This window comes from Mobula hypostoma, chromosome X1 (genome assembly GCF_963921235.1).
Source record: "Mobula hypostoma chromosome X1, sMobHyp1.1, whole genome shotgun sequence".
Lineage (NCBI taxonomy): Eukaryota > Metazoa > Chordata > Chondrichthyes > Myliobatiformes > Myliobatidae > Mobula > Mobula hypostoma.
Genome location: NC_086128.1, coordinates 70816946 through 70839486, shown reverse-complemented (window position 1 = coordinate 70839486; position 22541 = coordinate 70816946). Strand labels below are relative to the sequence as shown.

Below are 22541 nucleotides of genomic sequence, written 5' to 3'. Positions count from 1 at the left end.
GACAGTGTGAGTGTCCCTGTCCGGGTGAGAGAGAGAGAGAGAGACAGTGTGAGTGTCCCTGTCTGGGTGAGAGAGAGAGAGAGAGAGAGAGAGACAGTGTGAGTGTCCCTGTCCGGGTGAGAGAGAGAGAGATAGTGTGAGTGTCCCTGTCCGGGTGAGAGAGAGAGAGAGAGACAGTGTGAGTGTCCCTGTCTGGGTGAGAGAGAGAGAGAGACAGTGTGAGTGTCCCTGTCCGGGTGAGAGAGAGAGAGACAGTGTGAGTGTCCCTGTCCGGGTGAGAGAGAGAGAGACAGTGTGAGTGTCCCTGTCCGGGTGAGAGAGAGAGAGAGACAGTGTGAGTGTCCCTGTCCGGGTGAGAGAGAGAGACATTGTGAGTGTCCCTGTCCGGGTGAGAGAGAGAGAGAGAGAGAGACAGTGTGAGTGTCCCTGTCCGGGTGAGAGAGAGAGAGAGAGAGACAGTGTGAGTGTCCCTGTCCGGGTGAGAGAGAGAGAGACAGTGTGAGAGTCCCTGTCCGGGTGAGAGAGAGAGACTGTGAGTGTCCCTGTCCGGGTGAGAGAGAGAGAGAGACACAGTGTGAGTGTCCCTGTCCGGGTGAGAGAGAGAGACTGTGAGTGTCCCTGTCCGGGTGAGAGACAGAGAGAGAGAGAGACAGTGTGAGTGTCCCTATCCGTGTGAGAGAGAGAGAGAGAGAGACAGTGTGAGTGTCCCTGTCCGGGTGAGAGAGAGAGAGACAGTGTGAGTGTCCCTGTCCGGGTGAGAGAGAGAGAGACAGTGTGAGTGTCCCTGTCCGGGTGAGAGAGAGAGAGAGAGACAGTGTGAGTGTCCCTGTCCGGGTGAGAGAGAGCGAGAGAGACAGTGTGAGTGTCCCTGTCCGGGTGAGAGAGAGAGACAGTGTGAGTGTCCCTGTCCGGGTGAGAGAGAGAGACAGTGTGAGTGTCCCTGTCCAGGTGAGAGAGAGAGAGACAGTGTGAGTGTCCCTGTCCGGGTGAGAGAGAGAGAGAGACAGTGTGAGTGTCCCTGTCCGGGTGAGAGAGAGAGAGAGAGAGACAGTGTGAGTGTCCCTGTCCGGGTGAGAGAGAGAGAGAGAGAGACAGTGTGAGTGTCCCTGTCCGGGTGAGAGAGAGAGAGACAGTGTGAGTGTCCCTGTCCGGGTGAGAGAGAGAGAGAGAGACAGTGTGAGTGTCCCTGTCCGGGTGAGAGAGAGAGAGAGAGAGAGACAGTGTGAGTGTCCCTGTCCGGGTGAGAGAGAGAGAGAGAGAGACAGTGTGAGTGTCCCTGTCCGGGTGAGAGAGAGAGAGAGAGACAGTGTGAGTGTCCCTGTCCGGGTGAGAGAGAGAGAGACGGTGTGAGTGTCCCTGTCCGGGTGAGAGAGAGAGAGAGAGACAGTGCGAGTGTCCCTGTCCGTGTGAGAGAGAGAGAGACAGTATGAGTGTCCCTGTCCGGGTGAGAGAGAGAGAGACAGTGTGAGTGTCCCTGTCCGTGTGAGAGAGAGAGAGACAGTGTGAGTGTCCCTGTCCGGGTGAGAGAGAGAGAGACAGTGTGAGTGTCCCTGTCTGGGTGAGAGAGAAAGAGAGACAGTGTGAGTGTCCCTGTCCGGGTGAGAGAGAGAGAGACAGTGTGAGTGTCCCTGTCCGGGTGAGAGAGAGAGAGACAGTGTGAGTGTCCCTGTCCGTGTGAGAGAGAGAGAGAGAGAGACAGTGTGAGTGTCCCTGTCCGGGTGAGAGAGAGAGAGAGAGACAGTGTGAGTGTCCCTGTCCGGGTGAGAGAGAGAGAGAGTGACAGTGTGAGTGTCCCTGTCTGGGTGAGAGAGAGAGAGAGAGAGAGACAGTGTGAGTGTCCCTGTCCGGGTGAGAGAGAGAGAGACAGTGTGAGTGTCCCTGTCCGGGTGAGAGAGAGAGAGACAGTGTGAGTGTCCCTGTCCGGGTGAGAGAGAGAGAGACAGTGTGAGTGTCCCTGTCCGGGTGAGAGAGAGAGAGAGACAGTGTGAGTGTCCCTGTCCGGGTGAGAGAGAGAGAGAGAGAGAGACAGTGTGAGTGTCCCTGTCCGGGTGAGAGAGAGAGACAGTGTGAGTGTCCCTGTCCGGGTGAGAGAGAGAGAGAGAGAGACAGTGTGAGTGTCCCTGTCCGGGTGAGAGAGAGAGAGAGAGAGACAGTGTGAGTGTCCCTGTCCGGGTGAGAGAGAGAGAGAGAGACAGTGTGAGTGTCCCTGTCCGGGTGAGAGAGAGAGAGAGAGAGACAGTGTGAGTGTCCCTGTCCGGGTGAGAGAGAGAGAGAGAGAGAGACAGTGTGAGTGTCCCTGTCCGGGTGAGAGAGAGAGAGACAGTGTGAGTGTCCCTGTCTGGGTGAGAGAGAGAGAGACAGTGTGAGTGTCCCTGTCCGGGTGAGAGAGAGAGAGAGAGAGACAGTGTGAGTGTCCCTGTCCGGGTGAGAGAGAGAGAGACAGTGTGAGTGTCCCTGTCCGGGTGAGAGAGAGAGAGAGAGACAGTGTGAGTGTCCCTGTCCGGGTGAGAGAGAGAGAGAGACAGTGTGAGTGTCCCTGTCCGGGTGAGAGAGAGAGAGACGGTGTGAGTGTCCCTGTCCGGGTGAGAGAGAGAGACGGTGTGAGTGTCCCTGTCCGGGTGAGAGAGAGAGAGACAGTGTGAGTGTCCCTGTCCGTGTGAGAGAGAGAGAGAGACAGTGTGAGTGTCCCTGTCCGGGTGAGAGAGAGAGAGAGACAGTGTGAGTGTCCCTGTCCGGGTGAGAGAGAGAGAGAGACAGTGTGAGTGTCACTGTCCGGGTGAGAGAGAGAGAGAGACAGTGTGAGTGTCCCTGTCCGGGTGAGAGAGAGAGAGAGACAGTGTGAGTGTCCCTGTCCGGGTGAGAGAGAGAGAGAGAGACAGTGTGAGTGTCCCTGTCCGGGTGAGAGAGAGAGAGACAGTGTGAGTGTCCCTGTCCGGGTGTGAGAGAGAGAGACAGTGTGAGTGTCCCTGTCCGGGTGAGAGAGAGAGAGAGAGAGACAGTGTGAGTGTCCCTGTCCGGGTGAGAGAGAGAGAGAGAGAGACAGTGTGAGTGTCCCTGTCCGGGTGAGAGAGAGAGACAGTGTGAGTGTCCCTGTCCGGGTGAGAGAGAGTGAGAGAGACAGTGTGAGTGTCCCTGTACGTGTGAGAGAGAGAGAGAGAGAGACAGTGTGAGTGTCCCTGTCCGGGTGAGAGAGAGAGAGAGAGACAGTCTGAGTGTCCCTGTCCGGGTGAGAGAGAGAGAGAGACAGTGTGAGTGTCCCTGTCCGGGTGAGAGAGAGAGAGAGAGACAGTCTGAGTGTCCCTGTCCGGGTGAGAGAGAGAGAGAGAGAGAGAGACAGTGTGAGTGTCCCTGTCCGGGTCAGAGAGAGAGACAGTGTGAGTGTCCCTGTCCGGGTGAGAGAGACAGTGTGAGTGTCCCTGTCCGGGTGAGAGAGAGAGACAGTGTGAGTGTCCCTGTCCGGGTGAGAGAGAGAGAGATAGTGTGAGTGTCCCTGTCCGGGTGAGAGAGAGAGAGACGGTGTGAGTGTCCCTGTCCGGGTGAGAGAGAGAGAGAGAGAGAGAGAGAGACAGTGTGAGTGTCCCTGTCCGGGTGAGAGAGAGAGACAGTGTGAGTGTCCCTGTCCGGGTGAGAGAGAGAGAGAGACAGTGTGAGTGTCCCTGTCCGGGTGAGAGAGAGAGATAGAGACAGTGTGAGTGTCCCTGTCCGGGTGAGAGAGAGAGAGACAGTGTGAGTGTCCCTGTCCGGGTGAGAGAGAGAGAGAGACAGTGTGAGTGTCCCTGTCCGGGTGAGAGAGAGAGAGAGACAGTGTGAGTGTCCCTGTCCGGGTGAGAGAGAGAGAGACAGTGTGAGTGTCCCTGTCCGGGTGAGAGAGAGAGAGAGACAGTGTGAGTGTCCCTGTCCGGGTGAGAGAGAGAGAGAGAGACAGTGTGAGTGTCCCTGTCCGGGGGAGAGAGAGAGAGACACTGTGAGTGTCCCTGTCCGGGTGAGAGAGAGAGAGAGACAGTGTGAGTGTCCCTGTACGGGTGAGAGAGAGAGAGAGAGAGAGCGACAGTGTGAGTGTCCCTGTCCGGGTGAGAGAGAGAGAGAGAGACAGTGTGAGTGTCCCTGTCCGGGTGAGAGAGAGCGATAGAGACAGTGTGAGTGTCCCTGTCCGGGTGAGAGAGAGAGAGACAGTGTGAGTGTCCCTGTCCGGGTGAGAGAGAGAGAGAGACAGTGTGAGTGTCCCTGTCCGGGTGAGAGAGAGAGAGAGAGACAGTGTGAGTGTCCCTGTCCGGGTGAGAGAGAGAGAGAGAGAGACAGTGTGAGTGTCCCTGTCCGGGTGAGAGAGAGAGAGAGAGAGACAGTGTGAGTGTCCCTGTCCGGGTGAGAGAGAGAGAGAGAGAGACAGTGTGAGTGTCCCTGTCCGGGTGAGAGAGAGAGACAGTGTGAGTGTCCCTGTCCGGGTGAGAGAGAGAGAGAGAGACAGTGTGAGTGTCCCTGTCCGGGGGAGAGAGAGAGAGACACTGTGAGTGTCCCTGTCCGGGTGAGAGAGAGAGAGAGACAGTGTGAGTGTCCCTGTCCGGGTGAGAGAGAGAGAGAGAGAGCGACAGTGTGAGTGTCCCTGTCCGGGTGAGAGAGAGAGAGAGAGACAGTGTGAGTGTCCCTGTCCGGGTGAGAGAGAGAGAGACAGTGTGAGTGTCCCTGTCCGGGTGAGAGAGAGAGATAGAGACAGTGTGAGTGTCCCTGTCCGGGTGAGAGAGAGAGAGACAGTGTGAGTGTCCCTGTCCGGGTGAGAGAGAGAGAGAGACAGTGTGAGTGTCCCTGTACGGGTGAGAGAGAGAGAGAGAGAGAGAGAGTGTGAGTGTCCCTGTCCGGGTGAGAGAGAGAGAGAGACAGTGTGAGTGTCCCTGTCCGGGTGAGAGAGAGAGAGAGACAGTGTGAGTGTCCCTGTCCGGGTGAGAGAGAGAGAGAGACAGTGTGAGTGTCCCTGTACGGGTGAGAGAGAGAGAGAGAGAGCGACAGTGTGAGTGTCCCTGTCCGGGTGAGAGAGAGAGAGAGAGACAGTGTGAGTGTCCCTGTCCGGGTGAGAGAGAGAGATAGAGACAGTGTGAGTGTCCCTGTCCGGGTGAGAGAGAGAGAGACAGTGTGAGTGTCCCTGTCCGGGTGAGAGAGAGAGAGAGACAGTGTGAGTGTCCCTGTCCGGGTGAGAGAGAGAGAGAGACAGTGTGAGTGTCCCTGTCCGGGTGAGAGAGAGAGAGACAGTGTGAGTGTCCCTGTCCGGGTGAGAGAGAGAGAGAGACAGTGTGAGTGTCCCTGTCCGGGTGAGAGAGAGAGAGAGAGACAGTGTGAGTGTCCCTGTCCGGGGGAGAGAGAGAGAGACACTGTGAGTGTCCCTGTCCGGGTGAGAGAGAGAGAGAGACAGTGTGAGTGTCCCTGTACGGGTGAGAGAGAGAGAGAGAGAGAGCGACAGTGTGAGTGTCCCTGTCCGGGTGAGAGAGAGAGAGAGAGACAGTGTGAGTGTCCCTGTCCGGGTGAGAGAGAGAGAGACAGTGTGAGTGTCCCTGTCCGGGTGAGAGAGAGAGATAGAGACAGTGTGAGTGTCCCTGTCCGGGTGAGAGAGAGAGAGACAGTGTGAGTGTCCCTGTCCGGGTGAGAGAGAGAGAGAGACAGTGTGAGTGTCCCTGTCCGGGTGAGAGAGAGAGAGAGAGACAGTGTGAGTGTCCCTGTCCGGGTGAGAGAGAGAGAGACAGTGTGAGTGTCCCTGTCCGGGTGAGAGAGAGAGAGAGACAGTGTGAGTGTCCCTGTCCGGGTGAGAGAGAGAGAGAGAGAGACAGTGTGAGTGTCCCTGTCCGGGGGAGAGAGAGAGAGACACTGTGAGTGTCCCTGTCCGGGTGAGAGAGAGAGAGAGACAGTGTGAGTGTCCCTGTACGGGTGAGAGAGAGAGAGAGAGAGCGATAGTGTGAGTGTCCCTGTCCGGGTGAGAGAGAGAGAGAGAGACAGTGTGAGTGTCCCTGTCCGGGTGAGAGAGAGAGAGACAGTGTGAGTGTCCCTGTCCGGGTGAGAGAGAGAGAGAGACAGTGTGAGTGTCCCTGTCCGGGTGAGAGAGAGAGAGAGACAGTGTGAGTGTCCCTGTCCGGGTGAGAGAGAGAGAGACAGTGTGAGTGTCCCTGTCCGGGTGAGAGAGAGACAGAGAGAGACAGTGTGAGTGTCCCTGTCCGGGTGAGAGAGAGAGAGAGAGAGACAGTGTGAGTGTCCCTGTCCGGGTGAGAGAGAGAGAGACAGTGAGTGTCCCTGTCCGGGTGAGAGAGAGAGAGACAGTGTGAGTGTCCCTGTCCGGGTGAGAGAGAGAGAGACAGTGTGAGTGTCCCTGTCCGGGTAAGAGAGAGAGAGAGAGAGACAGTGTGAGTGTCCCTGTCCGGGTGAGAGAGAGAGAGAGAGACAGTGTGAGTGTCCCTGTCCGGGTGAGAGAGAGAGAGAGAGACAGTGTGAGTGTCCCTGTCCGGGTGAGAGAGAGAGAGACGGTGTGAGTGTCCCTGTCCGGGTGAGAGAGAGAGACGGTGTGAGTGTCCCTGTCCGGGTGAGAGAGAGAGAGAGAGACAGTGTGAGTGTCCCTGTCCGTGTGAGAGAGAGAGAGACAGTATGAGTGTCCCTGTCCGGGTGAGAGAGAGAGAGACAGTGTGAGTGTCCCTGTCCGTGTGAGAGAGAGAGAGACAGTGTGAGTGTCCCTGTCCGGGTGAGAGAGAGAGAGACAGTGTGAGTGTCCCTGTCTGGGTGAGAGAGAGAGAGAGACAGTGTGAGTGTCCCTGTCCGGGTGAGAGAGAGAGAGACAGTGTGAGTGTCCCTGTCCGGGTGAGAGAGAGAGAGACAGTGTGAGTGTCCCTGTCCGTGTGAGAGAGAGAGAGAGAGAGACAGTGTGAGTGTCCCTGTCCGGGTGAGAGAGAGAGAGAGAGAGAGAGACAGTGTGAGTGTCCCTGTCCGGGTAAGAGAGAGAGAGAGAGAGACAGTGTGAGTGTCCCTGTCCGGGTGAGAGAGAGAGAGAGAGACAGTGTGAGTGTCCCTGTCCGGGTGAGAGAGAGAGAGAGAGACAGTGTGAGTGTCCCTGTCCGGGTGAGAGAGAGAGAGAGACAGTGTGAGTGTCCCTGTCCGGGTGAGAGAGAGAGAGACAGTGTGAGTGTCCCTGTCCGGGTGAGAGAGAGAGAGACAGTGTGAGTGTCCCTGTCCGGGTGAGAGAGAGAGAGACAGTGTGAGTGTCCCTGTCCGGGTGAGAGAGAGAGAGAGAGAGAGACAGTGTGAGTGTCCCTGTCCGGGTGAGAGAGAGAGAGAAAGAGAGAGAGAGACAGTGTGAGTGTCCCTGTCCGGGTGAGAGAGAGAGAGAGAGACAGTGTGAGTGTCCCTGTCCGGGTGAGAGAGAGAGAGAGAGAGAGAGAGACAGTGTGAGTGTCCCTGTCCGGGTGAGAGAGAGAGAGAGAGAGAGACAGTGTGAGTGTCCCTGTCCGGGTGAGAGAGAGAGAGAGACAGTGTGAGTGTCCCTGTCCGGGTGAGAGAGAGAGAGAGAGACAGTGTGAGTGTCCCTGTCCGGGGGAGAGAGAGAGAGAGACACTGTGAGTGTCCCTGTCCGGGTGAGAGAGAGAGAGAGACAGTGTGAGTGTCCCTGTCCGGGTGAGAGAGAGAGAGAGACAGTGTGAGTGTCCCTGTCCGGGTGAGAGAGAGAGAGACAGTGTGAGTGTCCGTGTCCGGGTGAGAGAGAGAGAGAGACAGTGTGAGTGTCCCTGTCCGGGTGAGAGAGAGACAGTGTGAGTGTCCCTGTTCGGGTGAGAGAGAGAGAGAGACAGTGTGAGTGTCCCTGTCCGGGTGAGAGAGAGAGAGAGACAGTGTGAGTGTCCCTGTCCGGGTGAGAGAGAGAGAGACAGTGTGAGTGTCCGTGTCCGGGTGAGAGAGAGAGAGACAGTGTGAGTGTCCCTGTCCGGGTGAGAGAGAGAGAGAGAGACAGTGTGAGTGTCCCTGTCCGGGTGAGAGAGAGAGAGAGACAGTGTGAGTGTCCCTGTCCGGGTGAGAGAGAGAGAGACAGTGTGAGTGTCCCTGTCCGGGTGAGAGAGAGAGAGAGAGACAGTGTGAGTGTCCCTGTCTGGGTGAGAGAGAGAGAGAGACAGTGTGAGTGTCCCTGTCCGGGTGAGAGAGAGAGAGAGAGACAGTGTGAGTGTCCCTGTCCGGGTGAGAGAGAGAGAGAGACAGTGTGAGTGTCCCTGTCCGGGTGAGAGAGAGAGAGAGACAGTGTGAGTGTCCCTGTCCGGGTGAGAGAGAGAGAGAGAGAGAGACCGTGTGAGTGTCCCTGTCCGGGTGAGAGAGAGAGAGAGAGAGAGACAGTGTGAGTGTCCCTGTCCGGGTGAGAGAGAGAGAGAGACAGTGTGAGTGTCCCTGTCCGGGTCAGAGAGAGAGAGAGACAGTGTGAGTGTCCCTGTCCGGGTGAGAGAGAGAGAGACAGTGTGAGTGTCCCTGTCCGGGTGAGAGAGAGAGAGAGAGAGAGAGAGAGACAGTGTGAGTGTCCCTGTCCGGGTGAGAGAGAGAGAGAGAGAGACAGTGTGAGTGTCCCTGTCCGGGTGAGAGAGAGAGAGAGACAGTGTGAGTGTCCCTGTCCGGGTGAGAGAGAGAGAGAGACAGTGTGAGTGTCCCTGTCCGGGTGAGAGAGAGAGAGAGACAGTGTGAGTGTCCCTGTCCGGGTGAGAGAGAGAGAGAGACAGTGTGAGTGTCCCTGTCCGGGTGAGAGAGAGAGAGACAGTGTGAGTGTCCCTGTCCGGGTGAGAGAGAGAGAGACAGTGTGAGTGTCCCTGTCCGGGTGAGAGAGAGAGAGACAGTGTGAGTGTCGTTGTCCGGGTGAGAGAGAGAGAGACAGTGTGAGTGTCCCTGTCTGGGTGCGAGAGAGAGAGAGAGAGACACAGTGTGAGTCTCCCTGTCCGGGTGAGAGAGAGAGAGAGACAGTGTGAGTGTCCGTGTCCGGGGGAGAGAGAGAGAGAGACAGTGTGAGTGTCCCTGTCCGGGTGAGAGAGAGAGAGAGAGAGACAGTGTGAGTGTCCCTGTCCGGGTGAGAGAGAGAGAGACAGTGTGAGTGTCCCTGTCCGGGTGAGAGAGAGAGAGAGACAGTGTGAGTGTCCGTGTCCGGGGGAGAGGGAGAGTGTGTGAGTGTCCCTGTCCGGATGAGGGTGATGGAGGGAGGGAGAGACAGGTTGAGTGGTCCGTATCCCTGGCCAGTGTGTTTGAGAGATAACCTTGTTCCGATCCAGTGTTTCAGGGATATCGTATTGGAAGGCTTCATCCGTGGTCCGTGTCAGTCTGCACTCGCCGTGAGGGACAGACACCATGAGTAAACAGAAGGATTCCACAGGTGAGATCGTGAAAGGGATTTCTGAGGGTGTGAGGGGCAAATGGGTTGCGGAAACGAGATTGTGAAAGGGATTTCTGAGGGTGTGAGGGGCAAGTGGGTTGCGGAAACGAGATTGTGAAAGGGATTTCTGAGGGTGTGAGGGGGAAATGGGTTGCGGAAACGAGATTGTGAAAGGGATTTCTGAGGGTGTGAGGGGGAAATGGGTTGCGGAAACGAGATTGTGAAAGGGATTTCTGAGGGTGTGAGGGGCAAATGGGTTGCGGAAACGAGATTGTGAAAGGGATTTCTGAGGGTGTGAGGGGGAAATGGGTTGCGGAAACGAGATTGTGAAAGGGATTTCTGAGGGTGTGAGGGGGAAATGGGTTGCGGAAACGAGATTGTGAAAGGGATTTCTGAGGCTGTTAGAGGGGAATTGATCTTGGACTCAAGGAGATTGAGAAAATGATTTCTGAAGGTGTGAGGGGGAATTGGGTTGGGGAAACAAGGAGAATGTGAAAGGGATTTCTGAGGGTGTGAGTGGGGAACTCGGCTGGGAATCAAGGAGATTGTGAAAGGGATTTCTGAGGCTGTTTGGGGATTTGATCTTGGAATCGAGATTGAGAAAGGGATTTCTGAGGCTGTTAGGGGGAATTGATCTTGGACTCAAGGAGATTGAGAAAGAGATTTCTGAAGGTGTGAGGGGGAATTGGGTTAGGGAAACAAGGAGATTGTGAAAGGGATTTCTGAGGCTTTTAGAGGGGAATTGATCTTGGACTCAAGGAGATTGAGAATGGGATTTCTGAGGCTTTTAGAGGGGAATTGATCTTGGACTCGAGATCGAGAAAGGGATTTCTGGGGGTGTGAGTGGGGAAATGGGTTGGGGAAGATAAGGGTTGCTAAGGACATTAGGGTGAGAGTGGCTGTTCTGTATCCGTTGCAGGTGATAGGCCAATCCTACTCAAATTTTCCATGATACTTAAATTTGGCCTGTTTGCAGTTTTATATATTTTTTAAAAAAAAGCAACTTGAATGCAGGTATCAAACATGAGGATTTTAAGGGGGTATTCCATCTCACATGACGGACAGACTGATCTAAAATCAGATCCTGGTGCAGGCGCTGTCAGATCTGCTGAGTTCCTCCAGCAGTTTTTTTTTGTGCCAAAAAATATTAAATCTCGGGGGAAATGGACATTTTTAACCCAAAATTAGCTCAGCAGTGGAAATCAAAAGCCAGTTGGTCAGGTTGAATCTGTGTGACCTCTGATGATCCCAGATTCCTATGATCAGCTGTTTTTTTTTAAAAGAAGGGCTGTGTGGCAAGTTCTGTTTGCAATATCTGATTAAAAATTTGGACTTGGATGTGGAAGACCTGAATGCTGACAGAAGTCATGGAGTCCCAGAAAAGTACGGCGTAAAAACAAGTTCTTTGGCCCATCTAGTCTGTGCTGAAACATTAAAACTGTCTACTCCCATCAACCTGCACTGGGACCAAACTTAAATACGTGGCCAGGAATAAGCACAGTAATCTTCGTAGCTGGCCGGTGGCGCAGTGACATCAGCGCTGGACTCCGGTACGGAGGTTCCCGAGTTCGAATCCAGTCGGGCTGCTCCCGGGCACGCTTTCCGTCCCTGCCGGGTTGAGTGTCGAGCTCGCAACATAGCCTCGTTTAAAAAAAAAACACTGCGCTGTGAGAAGGACGTGGGGGACCGCTCACAGAAACTTTCCTCCAAGACAACCACTTGAAAAAGTGGTCGCCGAGGCTCGGGCAGAGTGTGGCACACAAAAAAAAATCTTTGTATACAGCCCAGAATTGACGTTAGAAAGCGTAAGTGTGGTTCTTTCCCCCCAAGAGAGGCAGTGAAATGACATCTGTCTAATGACTGAGTTGCAAGGACCTACAAATGTGAGTAGGCTTCCTGACCCCTCGGTTGCCCCACCATTCAATATGATCATGGCTGATCTGTGTTGGCCCCTGACTCTTCCGTGTGAGCACCCACAGTCCTCAATTCGCTGACTGTTCCAAAAAAAAACAAAGACAATCTACCTCCATCTTAAGCTTGCCCGATGATTTAGTGGCCGCAACACAGTGGGGTCGGAAATTTCAGAGATTCGACATCCTCTGCCAAACCAAATTTCCGCCCAGAACCTCTTCTGCACCAGTGTAGTGGCAGGCACAGCAGACTTCGGGGCGGGAGGCCCAGGGTGTGAGGCCAGCCAGATCCTTGCACGAGTTCCACCCGTGCTGGGCTGACCATCGAGCCAGCAGCTCGGCCTCATGACACAGACGACGCGTAAGGGAGCGGCGAAGTTGCCACCCGAGGTGCGGGAAGAGCTTTCAGTTCACCTTTTTACCAATTTCAAATGTCTGTCCCTTTAAACTATGCCCGATCCCCCATCATTTGAGTCTCTCACACTGAAAACATTTTAGCGTCTATCCTGACGTTCTCCTTCAGCATCGTTTACGTCTCAATAAGCTCACCCATTATTCTGAAATTTAAATAAAACTTGAAAGGACGGTTCTCTTAGCCCATGACTGAGTCGGATCAATCTAAGGGTGTGTATATGAAAAGGAATACACTCTTGTTTAAATTAACGTGGAGTTGTGATTATTTTTTCAGCTACGTCAGTTATTTTGAAGTATTTGACCGATCAGAATCGGCCCTACAGTGCTCAGGATGTTTTCGGGAATCTCCAGCGAGAGCACCATTTTGGGAAAACGGTAAGATGGATTTGGTGTTACGGGACTGTACACCCGTTTGCCGATGATTTAACATGCTGTGTCTGAGTTCAGCAACTTCTGAGGGTTATTTGTCCACAGCTTCCCCGGCCGATCAGTCGAATTTTTCAAACCCAGAAGTTTAAAAATGCGGAATAAAATTTATTGAATTTCTGTGGACGTAATTTAAACGAACACAAAGTCATTGATGTTGAGGATGGTTTTCAGGATTGACGGGGGGGGAGGGAAGCTTGTTCAGTTCACAATGTGGATGGGAAAGACGGCAAACGGAAATGAATAAGAGCCAGGTTTACTGTCACTGGCCTGTGTCATCGAATCCACTGTCCCCACCATCACCACCCACTGACCCCCCCCATCTCTACCCACTGACCCCCCCATCTCTAACAACTGACCCCCCGTCTCTACCCACTGACCCTCCCATCTCTACCCACTGACCCCCCGTCTCTACCCACTGTCCCCACCATCACCACCCATTGACCCCCCCATCTCTACCCACTGACCCCCCCATCTCTAACAACTGACCCCCCGTCTCTACCCACTGACCCTCCCATCTCTACCCACTGACCCCCCGTCTCTACCCACTGTCCCCACCATCACCACCCACTGACCCCCCCCATCTCTACCCACTGACCCCCCCATCTCTAACAACTGACCCCCCGTCTCTACCCACTGACCCTCCCATCTCTACCCACTGACCCCCCGTCTCTACCCACTGTCCCCACCATCACCACCCACTGACCCCCCCATCTCTACCCACTGACCCCCCCATCTCTAACAACTGACCCCCCGTCTCTACCCACTGACCCTCCCATCTCTACCCACTGACCCCCCCGTCTCTACCCACTGACCCCCCGTCTCTACCCACTGACCCCCCCGTCTCTACCCACTGACACCCCCATCTCTACCCACTGACCCCCCATTACCATCACCACCAACTGACCCCCCATCTCTACCCACTGACCCCCCATCTCTACCCACTGACCCCCCATCTCTACCCACTGACCCCCCTCTCTACCCACTGACCCATCTCTACCCACTGACCCCCCCCTCTACCCACTGACCCTAAATCACCATCTCTACCAACTGACCCCCCATACCAACTGACCCCCCATCTTTACCCACTGACCCCCCCATCTCTACCCACTGTCCCCACGTCTCCACCCACTGACACCCCCCCGTCTCCACCGACTGACCCCCCCATCTCTACCCACTGACCCCCCCTCTCTACCCACTGACCCCCCCCTCTACCCACTGACCCCCCCTCTCTACCCACTGACCCCCCCTCTACACTCAATGACCCCCTATCTCTACCCACTGACCCCCCCATCTCTACCCTCTGACCCCCCCATCTCTACCCACTGACCCCCCCATCACCATCTCTACCCACTGTCCCCCCATCTCTACCCACTGTCCCCCCATCTCTACCCACTGTCCCCCCCATCTCTACCCACTGTCCCCCCATCTCTACCCACTGACCCCCCCTCTCTACCCACTGACCCCCTGCATCTCTACCCACTGACCCCCCGCATCTCTACCCACTGACCCCCCATCTCTACCCACTGACCCCCCCTCTCTACCTACTGACCCCCCGTCTCTACCCACTGTCCCCCCCGTCTCTACCCACTGTCCCCCCCGTCTCCACCCACTGTCCCCCCGTCTCCACCCACTGTCCCCCCCGTCTCCACCGACTGACACCCCCCGTCTCTACCCACTGACCCCCGTCTCTACCCACTGACCCCCCTCTCTACCCAATGACCCCCTATCTCTACCCACTGACCCCCCATCACCATCACCACCCACTGTCCCCCCATCTCTACCCACTGTCCCCCATCACCGCCCACTGACCCCCCCATCTCCACCCACTGACCCCCCCATAACCACCCACTGACCCCCCCACCCACTGACACCCCCATCTCTACCCACTGACCCCCGATCTCTACCCACTGACCCCCCCATCTCTACCCACTGTCCCCCATTACCACCCACTGACACCCCCCGTCTCTACCCACTGACCCCCCCATCACCATCACCACCCACTGACCCCCCTCTCTACCCACTGACCCCCCATCTCTACCCACTGACCCCCCATCTCTACCCACTGACCCCCCATCTCTACCCACTGACCCCCCCATCTCTACCCACTGACCCCCCCATCACCATCACCACCCACTGTCCCCCCCATCTCTACCCACTGTCCCCCCATCTCTACCCACTGACCCCCCATCTCTACCCACTGACCCCCCTCTCTACCCACTGACCCCCCTCTCTACCCACTGTCCCCCATCTCTACCCACTGTCCCCCCATCACCACCCACTGACCCCCCCATCACCACCCACTGACCCCGCCATCACCACCCACTGACCCCCCCTCTACCCACTGACCCCCCCTCTCTACCCACTGACCCCCCCTCTCTACCCACTGACCCCCCTCTCTACCCACTGACCCCCCCATCTCTACCCACTGACCCCCCCATCACCATCACCACCCCATCACCATCACCACCCACTGTCCCCCCATCTCTACCCACTGTCCCCCGCGTCTCTACCCACTGTCCCCCCCTCTCTACCCACTGACCCCCCTCTCTACCCACTGACCCCTCGTCTCTACCCACTGACCCCCCATCACCACCCACTGACCCCCCATCACCATCACCACCCACTGACCCCCCATCACCATCTCTACCCACTGACCCCCCCATCTCTACCCACTGACCCCCCCATCTCTACCCACTGACCCCCCCGTCTCTACCCACTGACCCCCATCACCATCTCTACCCACTGACCCCCATCACCATCTCTACCCACTGACGCTCCCATCTCTACCCACTGACCCCCCGTCTCTACCCACTGACCCCCATCACCACCCACTGACCCCCATCACCATCACCACCCACTGACCCCCCATCACCACCCACTGACCCCCCATCATCACCCACTGACCCCACCATCACCACCCACTGACCCTCCCGTCTCTACCCACTGACCCCCCCATCTCTACCCACTGTCCCCCCGTCTCTACCCACTGTCCCCCCATCACCACCCACTGACCCCCCCGTATCTACCCACTGACCCCCGCATCTCTACCCACTGACCCCCCCATCTCTACCCACTGACCCCCCATCTCTACCCACTGACCCCCCATCTCTACCCACTGTCCCCCCGTCTCTACCCACTGACCCCCATCACCATCACCATCACCATCACCACTCACTGACGCTCCCATCTCTACCCACTGACCCCCAGTCTCTACTCACTGACCCCCCGTCTCTACCCACTGACCCCTCATCACCATCACCATCCACTGACCCCCCCATCTCTACCCACTGTCCCCCATCACCACCCACTGACCCCTCCGTCTCTACCCACTGACCCCCCATCACCATCACCACCCACTGACCCCCATCTCTACCCACTGACCCCCATCACCATCACCACCCACTGACCCCCGCGTCTCTACCCACTGACCCCCCATCACCATCACCACGCACTGACCCCCCCATCTCTACCCACTGTCCCCCATCACCACCCACTGACCCCCCCATCTCTACTCACTGACCCCCATCACCATCACCACTCACTGACCCCCCATCATCACCCACTGACCCCACCATCACCACCCACTGACCCCCCCATCTCTACCCACTGTCCCCCCATCACCACCCACTGACCCCCCCGTATCTACCCACTGACTCCCCCATCACCATCACCACCCACTGGCCCCCCCATCTCTACCCACTGACCCCCCATCTCTACCCACTGTCCCCCCATCACCACCCACTGACCCCCCCGTCTCTACCCACTGACCCCCATCACCATCACCATCACCGCCCACTGACCCACCATCATCACCCACTGACCCCGACATTACCATCATCACCCACTGACCCCCCCATCACCATCACCACCCACTGACCCTCCCATCTCTACCCACTGACCCCCCCATCTCTACCCACTGACCCCCCCATCTCTACCCACTGACCCCCCATCTCTACCCACTGACCCCCCCCTCTACCCACTGACCCCCCCTCTCTACCCACTGACCCCCCCTCTCTACCCACTGACCCCCCATCACCACCCACTGACCCCCCATGACCACCCACTGACCCTCCCGTCTCTACCCACTGACCCCCCCATCTCTACCCACTGTCCCCCCCGTCTCTACCCACTGTCCCCCCATCACCACCCACTGACCCCCCCGTATCTACCCACTGACCCCCCATCTCTACCCACTGACCCCCCATCTCTACCCACTGTCCCCATCACCACCCACTGACCCCCCGTCTCTACCCACTGACCCCCATCACCATCACCATCACCATCACCACTCACTGACGCTCCCATCTCTACCCACTGACCCCCAGTCTCTACTCACTGACCCCCCCTCTCTACCCACTGACCCCCCATCACCATCACCATCCACTGACCCCCCCATCTCTACCCACTGTCTCCCATCACCACCCACTGACCCCCGCGTCTCTACCCACTGACCCCCCATCACCATCACCACGCACTGACCCCCCCATCTCTACCCACTGTCCCCCATCACCACCCACTGACCCCCATCTCTACTCACTGACCCCCATCACCATCACCACTCACTGACCCCCCATCATCACCCACTGACCCCACCATCACCACCCACTGACCCCCCCATCACCACCCACTGTCCCCCCATCACCACCCACTGACCCCCCCCGTATCTACCCACTGACCCCCCCATCACCATCACCACCCACTGGCCCCCCCATCTCTACCCACTGACCCCCCATCTCTACCCACTGTCCCCCCATCACCACCCACTGATCCCCCCGTCTCTACCCACTGACCCCCATCACCATCACCGCCCACTGACCCACCATCATCACCCACTGACCCCGACATTACCATCATCACCCACTGAACCCCCATCAGCATCACCACCCACTGACCCTCCCATCTCTACCCACTGACCCCCCCATCTCTACCCACTGACCCCCCCATCTCTACCCACTGACCCCCCATCTCTACCCACTGACCCCCCCATCTCTACCCACTGACCCCCCCTCTACCCACTGACCCCCCTCTACCCACTGACCCCCCATCACCACCCACTGACCCCCCTCTATACCCACTGACCCCCCATCACCACCCACTGACCCCCCTCTCTACCCACTGACCCCCCCTCTACCCACTGACCCCCCTCTCTACCCACTGACCCCCCCTTTCTACCCACTGACCCCCCCTCTCTACCCACTGACCCCCCATCTCTACCCAATGAACCCCCCCATCTCTACCCACTGACCCCCATCACCACCCACTGACCCCCCCTCTACCCACTGACCCCCCCTCTACCCACTGACCCCCCTCTCTACCCACTGACCCCCCCTCTCTACCCACTGACCCCCCCATCTCTACCCACTGACCCCCCTCTCTACCCACTGACCCCCGTCTCTACCCACTGACCCCCCATCACAACCCACTGACCCCCCTCTCTACCAACTGACCCCCCATCACTATCACCACCCACTGACACCCCATCTCTACCCACTGACACCCCATCTCTACCCACTGACCCCCCTCTCTACCCACTGATCCCCCTCTCTACCCACTGACCCCCCCATCTCTACCCACTGACCCCCCATCTCTACCCACTGACACCCCATCTCTACCCACTGACCCCCATCACCACCCACTGAACCTCCCATCACCACCCACTGACCCCCCTCTCTACCCACTGACCCCCCTCTCTACCCACTGACCCCCCTCTCTACCCACTGACCCCCCGATTCTACCCACTGACCCCCCATCACCATCACCACCCACTGACCCCCCATCACCATCACCACACACTGAACCCCCCATCTCTACCCACTGACCCCCATCACCACCCACTGAACCTCCCATCACCACCCACTGACCCCCCTCTCTATCCACTGACCCCCCTCTCTACCCACTGACCCCCCGTCTCTACCCACTGACCCCCCATCACCACCCACTGACACCCCTCTCTACCCACTGACCCCCCTCTCTACCCACTGACACCCCATCTCTACCCACTGACACCCCATCTCTACCCACTGACCCCCCTCTCTACCCACTGACCCCCTCTCTACCCACTGACCCCCCGATTCTACCCACTGACCCCCCATCACCATCACCACCCACTGACCCCCCATCACCATCACCACCCACTGACCCCCCATCTCTACCCACTGACCCCCCATCTCTACCCACTGTCCCCCCATCACCACCCACTGACCCCCCCGTCTCTACCCACTGACCCCCCGTCTCTATCATTGACACCCCCAACACCATCACCATCCACTGACCCCCCATCTCTACCCACTGTCCCCCATCACCACCCACTGACCCCCCTGTCTCTATCCACTGACCCCCCATCACCATCACCACCCACTGACCCCCCATCTCTACCCACTGACCCCCCGTCTCTACCCACTGACCCCCCCGTCTCTACCCACTGACACACCCATCACCAGAACCACGCACTGACCCCCCCATCTCTACCCACTGTCCCCCCATCACCACCCACTGAACCCCCATCTCTACCCACTGACCCCCATCACCATTACCACTCACTGACCCCCCATCACACCCACTGATCCACCATCATCACCCACTGACCCCCACATTACCATCATCACCCACTGACCCCCCATCACCATCACCACCCACTGACCCCCCCATCTCTACCCACTGACCCCCCCATCTCTACCAACTGACCCCCCCATCTCTAACCACTGACCCCCCATCACTATCACCACCCACTGACCACCCCATCACCACCCACTGACCACCCCATCACTATCACCACCCACTGACCACCCCATCACCACCCACTGACCACCCCATTACCATCACCACCCACTGACCCCCCCATCACCAACACCACCCACTGACCCCCCCATCACCAACACCACCCATTGACCCCCCCATCACCATCACCACCCACTGACCCCCCATCCCCATCACCACCCACTAACCCCCCATCAACATCACCACCCACTGACCCCCCATCACCATCACCACCCACTGACCCCCCATCACCATCACCACCCACTGACCCATCACCACCCACTGACCCCCCATCACCATCACCACCCACTGACCCCCCATCACCATCTCCACCCACTGACCCATCACCACCCACTGACACCCATCGCCATCACCACCCACTGACCCCCCATCACCATCACCACCCACTGACCCCACCATCACCACCCACTGACCCCCCCGCCCCATCCCCACATACTGACCCCCCATCACCATCACCACCCACTGCCCCCCCTACCCACTGCCCCCCAATCTCACTGACCCCCCATCTCTACCCACTGTCCCCCCAATCTCTACCCACTGACCCCCCATCACCACCCACTGACCCCCCAATACCATCTCCACCCGCTGACCCCCCATCACCATCTCCACCCACTGACCCCCCATCACCATCAGCACCCACTGACCCCCCCATCACCATCTCCACCCACTGACCCCCCCATTTCTACCCACTGACCCCCATCACCATCACCACTCACTGACCCCCATCTCTACCCACTGACCCCCATCTCTACCCACTGACCCCCCATCACCACCCACTGACCCCCCATCACCACCCACTGACGCCCCATCTCTACCCACTGACCACCCCATCACCATCACCACCCACCGACCCCCCCATCACCATCACCACCCACCGACCCCCCATCACCATCACCACCCACTGACCCCCCCATCCCCATCACCACCCACTAACCCCCCATCACCATCACCACCCACTGACCCCCCATCACCATCATCAATCATTGACCCCCATACCACCACCCACTGACCCCCCATCACCATCTCCACCCACTGACCCCCCCATCACCATCTCCACCCACTGACCCATCACCACCCACTGACCCCCCATCACCATCACCACCCACTGACCCCACCATCACCACCCACTGACCCCCCACCCCATCCCCACATACTGACCCCCCATCACCATCACCACCCACTGACCCCCCATCTCTACCCACTGTCCCCCCAATCTCTACCCACTGACCCCCCATCACCACCCACTGACCCCCCAATACCATCTCCACCCGCTGACCCCCCATCACCATCTCCACCCACTGACCCCCCATCACCATCAGCACCCACTGACCCCCCCATCACCATCTCCACCCACTGACCCCCCCATTTCTACCCACTGACCCCCATCACCATCACCACTCACTGACCCCCATCTCTACCCACTGACCCCCATCTCTACCCACTGACCCCCCATCACCACCCACTGACCCCCCATCACCACCCACTGACGCCCCATCTCTACCCACTGACCACCCCATCACCATCACCACCCACCGACCCCCCCATCACCATCACCACCCACCGACCCCCCATCACCATCACCACCCACTGACCCCCCATCACCCATCACCCCCCATCACCCACCCACTGACCCCCCATCACCATCACCACCCACTGACCCCCCACTGACCCCCCACCCCATCCCCACATACTGACCCCCCATCACCATCACCACCCACTGACCCCCCATCACCATCTCCACCCACTGACCCCCCATCACCGTCACCACCCACTGACCCCCATCACCACCCACTGACACCCATCACCATCACCACCCACTGACCCCCCATCACCATCACCACCCACTGACCCCCCCATCTCTACCCACTGACCCCCCCGTCTCTACCCACTGACCCCCATCACCATCTCTACCCACTGCACACTCCCGTCTCTACCCACTGACCCCCCCGTCTCTACCCACTGACCCCCATCACCACCCACTGACCCCCATCACCATCACCACCCACTGACCCCCCATCACCACCCACTGACCCCCCATCATCACCCACTGACCCCACCATCACCAACTGACCCTCCCGTCTCTACCCACTGACCCCCCATCTCTACCCACTGTCCCCCCCGTCTCTACCCACTGTCCCCCCATCACCACCCACTGACCCCCCGTATCTACCCACTGACCCCCGCATCTCTACCCACTGACCCCCCCATCTCTACCCACTGACCCCCCATCTCTACCCACTGTCCCCCATCACCACCCACTGACCCCCTGTCTCTACCCACTGACCCCCATCACCATCACCATCACCATCACCACTCACTGACGCTCCCATCTCTACCCACTGACCCCCAGTCTCTACTCACTGACCCCCCGTCTCTACCCACTGACCCCCCATCACCATCACCATCCACTGACCCCCCCATCTCTACCCACTGTCCCCCATCACCACCCACTGACCCCTCCGTCTCTACCCACTGACCCCCCATCACCATCACCACCCACTGACCCCCCATCTCTACCCACTGACCCCCATCACCATCACCAACCACTGACCCCCGCGTCTCTACCCACTGACCCCCCATCACCATCACCACGCACTGACCCCCCCATCTCTACCCACTGTCCCCCATCACCACCCACTGACCCCCCCATCTCTACTCACTGACCCCCATCACCATCACCACTCACTGACCCCCCATCATCACCCACTGACCCCACCATCACCACCCACTGACCCCCCCATCTCTACCCACTGTCCCCCCATCACCACCCACTGACCCCCCGTATCTACCCACTGACCCCCCCATCACCATCACCACCCACTGGCCCCCCCATCTCTACCCACTGACCCCCCATCTCTACCCACTGTCCCCCCATCACCACCCACTGACCCCCCCGTCTCTACCCACTGACCCCCATCACCATCACCATCACCGCCCACTGACCCACCATCATCACCCACTGACCCCAACATTACCATCATCACCCACTGACCCCCCCATCACCATCACCACCCACTGACCCTCCCATCTCTACCCACTGACCCCCCCATCTCTACCCACTGACCCCCCATCTCTACCCACTGACCCCCCATCTCTACCCACTGACCCCCCCATCTCTACCCACTGACCCCCCCATCTCTACCCACTGACCCCCCCTCTACCCACTGACCCCCCCTCTCTACCCACTGACCCCCCCTCTCTACCCACTGACCCCCCATCACCACCCACTGACCCCCCATCACCACCCACTGACCTCCCTCTCTACCCACTGACCCCCCTCTCTACCCACTGACCCCCCCTCTCTACCCACTGACCCCCCCTCTCTACCCACTGACCCCCCATCTCTACCCACTGACCCCCCATCTCTACCCACTGACCCCCCATCACCACCCACTGACCCCCCTCTATACCCACTGACCCCCCCATCACCACCCACTGACCCCCCTCTCTACCCACTGACCCCCCCTCTCTACCCACTGACCCCCCTCTCTACCCACTGACCCCCATCTCTACCCAATGAACCCCCCCATCTCTACCCACTGACCCCCATCACCACCCACTGACCCCCCCTCTACCCACTGACCCCCCCCTCTACCCACTGACCCCCCCTCTACCCACTGACCCCCTCTCTACCCACTGACCCCCCCTCTCTA

General features: G+C 58.3%; 1 protein-coding gene across 3 annotated transcripts in view; it reads left to right on the top strand.

Moving 5' to 3' along the window:
* psmc3ip (PSMC3 interacting protein) overlaps positions 1-22541 on the top strand; it is a 202177-nt gene that overhangs the window by 88833 nt on the left and 90803 nt on the right. For all 3 annotated transcript variants that reach the window (XM_063036986.1, XM_063036984.1, XM_063036985.1), the window contains exons 2-3: positions 9258-9358; positions 11957-12057. In XM_063036986.1, coding sequence (XP_062893056.1) covers positions 9334-9358; positions 11957-12057 — 126 coding nt within the window. In that variant the 5' untranslated portion in view covers positions 9258-9333. The remainder of the gene's footprint in view (positions 1-9257; positions 9359-11956; positions 12058-22541) is intronic.